Source organism: Arachis ipaensis, chromosome B07, assembly GCF_000816755.2.
Source record: "Arachis ipaensis cultivar K30076 chromosome B07, Araip1.1, whole genome shotgun sequence".
Classification (NCBI taxonomy): Eukaryota; Viridiplantae; Streptophyta; class Magnoliopsida; order Fabales; family Fabaceae; genus Arachis; species Arachis ipaensis.
Window position 1 is genome coordinate 122344608 of NC_029791.2, and position 6239 is coordinate 122350846.

The 6239-nt window shown below is 37.5% G+C and overlaps 1 protein-coding gene across 2 annotated transcripts; it reads right to left on the minus strand.

Moving 5' to 3' along the window:
- On the minus strand, positions 952–4680 carry LOC107606197 (14-3-3-like protein B). 2 transcript variants are annotated; one of them, XM_016308205.2, is made up of 5 exons: positions 4050–4680; positions 3739–3861; positions 1716–1832; positions 1500–1560; positions 952–1198 (listed from the first exon to the last, which is right to left on the minus strand). In XM_016308205.2, the coding sequence occupies exons 1-4, from the start codon at positions 4545–4547 to the stop codon at positions 1540–1542; spliced, it is 759 nt and encodes a 252-aa protein (XP_016163691.1). In that variant the 5' UTR covers positions 4548–4680; the 3' UTR covers positions 952–1198; positions 1500–1539. The 2 variants fall into 2 exon arrangements, with proteins under 2 accessions (XP_016163691.1, XP_016163690.1); XM_016308204.1 differs by lacking the exon at positions 952–1198 and having other exon boundaries at positions 1275–1560.

Below are 6239 nucleotides of genomic sequence, written 5' to 3' on the forward strand. Positions count from 1 at the left end.
ATGCTTTAGTTCTGTCATCTTGCACATCTGGATCATGTTGAATCTCATCTACAGCTATATGTTCAAACTCAACATACAACTTAATCCTTGGGTGTTGCACCTGATTTTGCTGGTGAATATGAAACATCTATTGAAACTTGCTTCGTCAACGATCGGTATAATCTCAAACTGTATTAGGCCACTAAATACGACAACCGAACTTCTGTAGAGAATATTGCTCACCCTTGTTAAAATATCACATTCTATGTTCTGACAAAGACCATACTGTAGTTCTGCGAACGTTATAGTACACGGAACCACAAACGAAAATATATTCTCACACGCAAAACTCATTCCTTCATATGTATTTCGTATAATCTCACCGTTGTGGTAAACCATTATATTTGTAGTGTCCTCCATCACACCAACAATGCACTAAAACACCTCTCTTGCAATGAAGTAAAATGGTAACGAGTTTTAATTTTTATAGGCAATGACTCACTTCGTAGGTTACGTGTTGGAATGCCATCTAACCAGCATTTGACACGTGTGCAACAGGCAGAGTGCATATTGCTTGGATGACTGACACATGTGCAACACGCATGGTCCTTGCGTGTTGCTCCTAGTTAGGACGTGTCCATCACAATGCATGCGTGCTAAGTCAGCACAATACATGCGTGTTGACCCTGCTATATCTGCAACTCCACCCACCTTCATAAAAAAACTCTATTTCCAGCAAAAATTCATGTTTTTTTTTTCATATTAAAATTTTTTTACCTTGTTAATACATATATGTAAAACTATATAATATAAATACAAATCATGCTAATTTATATGTGTATATGTACTTACAGAATCTAACAAAATGTCAAAACTTGGTGTTTTATTAATTGATAGCGAAAAATTATTGGCTTTTAGACTTTGGGATTTTTTAGAAGATTTCAGCAATTTTGTCGTTGGCTACAATAATATAATATAAACAAATTAGATATTTTTATACTTAAGTAGCAAGTGGTCCATCAGTCAGCATCATGCACGTCAGAGGAAAAATATTCGCCATCATAAATTCATAATAGTTATGAATATAATGATACTACTTCCCTTGAGAATTTAATGGGACAGCCACACTTCCCTTGTTCACTGTGGAGGACCACATGCCTTGAATAACGGCTCCCCCATCATTTTCCAATAAGGTAGTCCTCCAACTCCAAGCACTTGACTGTAAAAAACAATGTTGGTCATAAGATATACGACCTTGTCCTTGTGTATTGTGGATCCTTGGATGTAACAATTAATTTTGAAGAGACAAATTATATGATCAATTGCCATGATTGCATCAAATATAATTCAATTGGATCTGATATTATACAGTATCATTTCCAAATCACTTGACAAAAGAAAGGGAAGAAGAGAAAAAGGCTGGTTTGCTGTTCTTATAAGATTATATCACATATTACCAATCATTTATAATCTAAAGGGGGATTCTGAATCAGCACAGAGAAATGACATTCAAAGCCCACCTCCTTCAGAGGAAGAATAGGGGTCCACCCTTCAGGGATATTAGGGCTCATCTAGCTGGTCCTGCAAGAAGTTACACATATAGTTCAGAACTAAGATTTTGATGAATGGACACACATGTGCAAAAGTTAGGATAAGGTGATTATTCAAAATGATGATTTTGACAGATGAATATATTCTGTGATACGGGGTGGGGGAGGCTCTGCAGTCACATTTACCTGGACGTCAGAAGTCCAAAGGGTAAGGTTGTCTCTTAAAAGCTGCATTATAAGCGTGCTGTCTTTGTAGGATTCTTCTCCCAAGGTATCCAGCTCAGCAATTGCTTCCTCAAAAGCCTATGAAATACAATGAAAATCAATATGGTTCATGAATTTTAGAATCAACAAGACTTTGCTCCGTTGCAGTTGCAGTACTGAGTAGAGCAAAAGACAAGCATAGGGGACTCATAACCAGATTCTGTACACCCGCCGGGCGGCGCCGAGCCAGCCCATCTAATTCACGTCAAAGGCAGGCCGGGGGCGACCACATCTCTTTTGTTTTATTTTTTCTTTTTCAAATATAAAAGCCAAAGAAAAAATCTAAGTTACCAACCAAAAGTTTCCTATTCGAGCAGGCAGCCACAAACTCATCGTCTCTAAACTCTCTACTCTACTCTCGCTAGACTCTCGGTCCTAGCTAGCACCACTACTAGCCAGCACCACCTAGCTGCCTTAGCCTTCAGCTCCTCTCCAGCGACTATTCCCTCCCAAAACTTTCGCAGAAGCTCAGCTCTTCTACAGTGGCAAACCCCTTTCCAGCAGTCACTGCTTCGGCGAGCAGCACCACCAGCCTCTGCTTCACCTGCTTCAAAATGGCGTGACTCCTCTAGCTAGCAGCCTCAGTTGTTGCTGGCGCAAATCCCTCCCCAGCCCTTTGCTTCAGCTCCCCTTTTTGCATCAAATCCCTCCAGCAGTCAGCTCCTCCATTCGCATCACTTGTGAACTTTTATCATCTATTTCTTATGAATTTTATTTTTCATCTTAATTAAGCTAGTAACTGTTTTTTTCTGCAAAAATTTCCAAAGCAATTGAAAAGGAAAAATGAAAATTCCATCTTCTTTTGGCAGGTGGGTTGGTACTTTCAAACCATTTAGCCTGGCGGGCTTTGGCAAGCCAGACATGCCTGCTTGCCACCCCTAAATACAATCATTATAGATGAGCATTAACATTATTAATCTATTTCACGACCAAAAGAACATTCCTCACAACCTAAAGCGAAAGTGTTTTTTCAACTCTCTACTGTGTCCAATTTGCCCTTTTTCTCTTTCAATTCAATACTTTTAATTCAAAAGTTTAGAATGAGGAAAATGCTCTGTAGTATAAAGCTAGACAAGTATGATCTCGAAACAGTTATCACTAAAACAATTTTACTTTACACCACCCACTATTGGTGATAGCAAATTGTTAAAGATTTGTACAAAAAACTGTTTCTAACTCTGTATTACTCAGCCATGCATGAAGAGCTATTCAGCAATCTTGAAATAACAGTAAGAATGCAGACAAAGTAGCATAACTCTCACCGCACATGAACAAGAAGGTTTCAACTCTTCTGGCTTGATGTGGGCAAAAGAGGTCCGTAATAAGTAATAACTGCCTAATGCAGTTGTAACAGCCACCTCAGGATGCAAATCGCAGTTACAAGCACTGAATACTAGTGCTATGTAATTCATTGTTCATGGAGCTCGACTAGTATCATAGACAAGAAATATAGACAATACTGCCAACCTTTTCATTATTTCCCATCAGCACGGATTAACAGTTTTACAAATGTGAATCTCCAATAAATTTATCATGTTAAGAGAAAACAGATTGCTAAAGCAAACCGAAACAAGAAAAATTCACAAAAAAGTTTCCAGATTCCACCCAAGTCAAAAAGAACCAATGCCTGTTGGTCAAAATCCAATCAAGTCAATGATTCATTCTAAGCGATAAGAACAGAACACACACTTAAGTAAAACATTGTGGAATAGAATGTATCCTAAGAAGTAAGAACAGGATAACTGCTTTGACCAAACAAGAAAAAGGTCACAGACACATAAGTTGCAATCTGTTGACCTGAATCTGAATCTTTCAAGTTTGAAGCCCACAAACACAGACATATCATGTAGAATCCAAATAATCAAATAGATAAGATCAACCTTTATTCACTCCACAATACATCAAACAACCAAAAAATCAGATTAAATATTTTTCAAATCCATACCTGTTTAGCCATGCCGCATGCTTTATCAGACTGGTTGAGGATTTCATAGTAGAAAACAGAGTAGTTGAGAGCCAGACCCAATCTTATAGGATGAGTAGGTGGAAGATCCGCATAAGCAATGTCCTTGATTTTTAAAATAATAAACAAAAACATCAATTCAATTCAATCCCCAATCCAAACAAACCCTAACTTAAATCCTCCCTGCCTACATCCAATAATGATAATAATAATGATTAATCAGTACATCAAAATGATGACGAGACACATTCACCAATTTGCTGACTCCGATAGTTAGTAACTAACTAACAAACCTGAGCGGCCTTGTAAGAGAGCATGGTGTCCTCAGCGGCGGCTTTGCGTTCATCGGCGGTCTTGAACTCAGCGAGGTAACGGTGGTAATCACCTTTCATCTTGAGGTAGAAGACCTTGGACTCGCCGGCGGAGGCGGAGGGGATGAGATTGGAGTCGAGAAGCGAGAGGATGCTGGCGCAGACGTTGGAAAGCTCAGTCTCCACCTTGGATCTGTAGTCTCTGACGAGAGGCACGTGGTCGTCGTTCTTGCGACCTTCCTCCTTCTGCTCGATTGAGGAAACGATGCGCCACGCGGCACGCAGGGAGCCGATGACGTTCTTGTATGCGACGGAGAGGAGGTTGCGCTCTTCGACGGAGAGCTCGGCGGCAGGGGTGGAAGAGAGGACTAGCTTCTGCATGAACTGGACCATCTCTTCGTAGCGTTCTGCTTGCTCAGCTAGCTTGGCTAGGTACACGTATTGTTCCCTGGTTAGATTCTCCGGCACCGTGGACGCCATTTCTTTTCTTCTTCCTCTCTCTCTCTCTCCCTCTCTCTTAATCAATCTGAGATTGTTTCTTTCTTTCTTTCCTTTCTGATGTTCTGTGTGTAGAGAGAGAGAGAGAGTGAGTGTGTTGAGTGTTGTGTGTGTGAGCTTATTGGGTGTGAAGTGTTTTTTTCTTTTTATGTGGATTTAGAAAAGTGATGCGTAGGATTGAGCTGTCTTAGCGACCGTTCATGAGTTGGAGAGATAGCGTTATGCACAATTTTTTTTATGAGGCTAGGGGCAGCAATTTTGTGATTTGTAACTATTAATGATAGTTTTAATGGTATGAGATTGGTGTGAGATTTTATCTAATGGCTTCACTTTTTTTACTGGTTACATACTGGTCAGAATTTAACAAAGTTGTTGATTTCCTTGACTTTTCTTTTTTTATTGTGTACATAATACAAATTTTTTTGGCATACAAGTTATACAAGTTACTTAGGTAGTATGCACCTGAAATGAGGTTATTTCCTTTTGTATTTTGCTTTCCTCCTCCTGTTCTTCCTTTTTCTTCTCCTTTTCGTTTTTCTCTTTTTTTTTCGCGTTTTTCATCTTCATGATCGTTTTTTATTACTGTTGTTATTGCATTTTTTTTCCTCCTCTTCTTTCTATTGATTCTACAACATTATGTATTTTTTTATTTGATTTTTTTTCAAGAATAATTGTGAGAATATGAAATAAGAAGATGAAGAAGAAGAAGCAGCAGAAAATGAGGAGGAGAAAGAGAAAGAGTTTTAAATTATGTAGAACTTATCAGCACACATACACTGAAAATTCTTAAACAATACATTCGAATATCTTCGTGTTACACTATATATCTTCGTGTTACATCCGAATTTGCTGCAAATACAGAAAAATATTTCCTCTAATGCTGTATTTTTTCTTCTTTTTTTTCTTATTTTTTTCTTTCTTTTAGTTGAATGAATGTAAGTTCATCATCTTCCAAATAATTTTGCAGCAATATGTGTTTTTTCTTCTTCTTTGTCTGATTTTTTTTTTGTTTTTATTCTTGTTAGAAGAGTAAAATAAGAAGAAACTTGAGAAAATAAAATAAAAAAAATGAATAAGAAAAAAAAAGATGATGATGAAAAAGCAGCAGAAGATGAGGAGGACAGAGAAGAAGAAATTTGAATTATGCAGAACTTATCAGCACACATACACTCAAAATTCTTAAACAATACATTCAAATATTTTCATGTTACACTTAAATTTGCTGCAAATACAGAAAAAAAAATTTTAGTACAGAACTTTACATTACATTCAATTCAAACCATCAACGATGAAACATTATTCATTTACAGAATCATAAACTACTAACAAAAAAATTAACTAGAATCGAACCACACCTCATCCACTTGATTGGATTCAAAACAATAATCAATTTCGTTATAGTTCAATTGATAATATGAACTTGAATTATTCATTATCTTCAACAACAAGATAACTGATGATGGAGGAAAATGAGGAAAAGGAAGGAGGAGAAGAAATTCTAATGAAAAAAGAAGGAGGAAGAGGAGGAGGAGGAGGAGGAGGAAGAGGTGGTGTAGATAACGATGATAATGAAAGAGAAAAATAACAAAGAAGAAGAAGAAGAAGAACGTGCAGTAACGTCACGAAGAAGAACGTGCGCGCATAAATATAAATGATTTGTATAGACTTGTATCA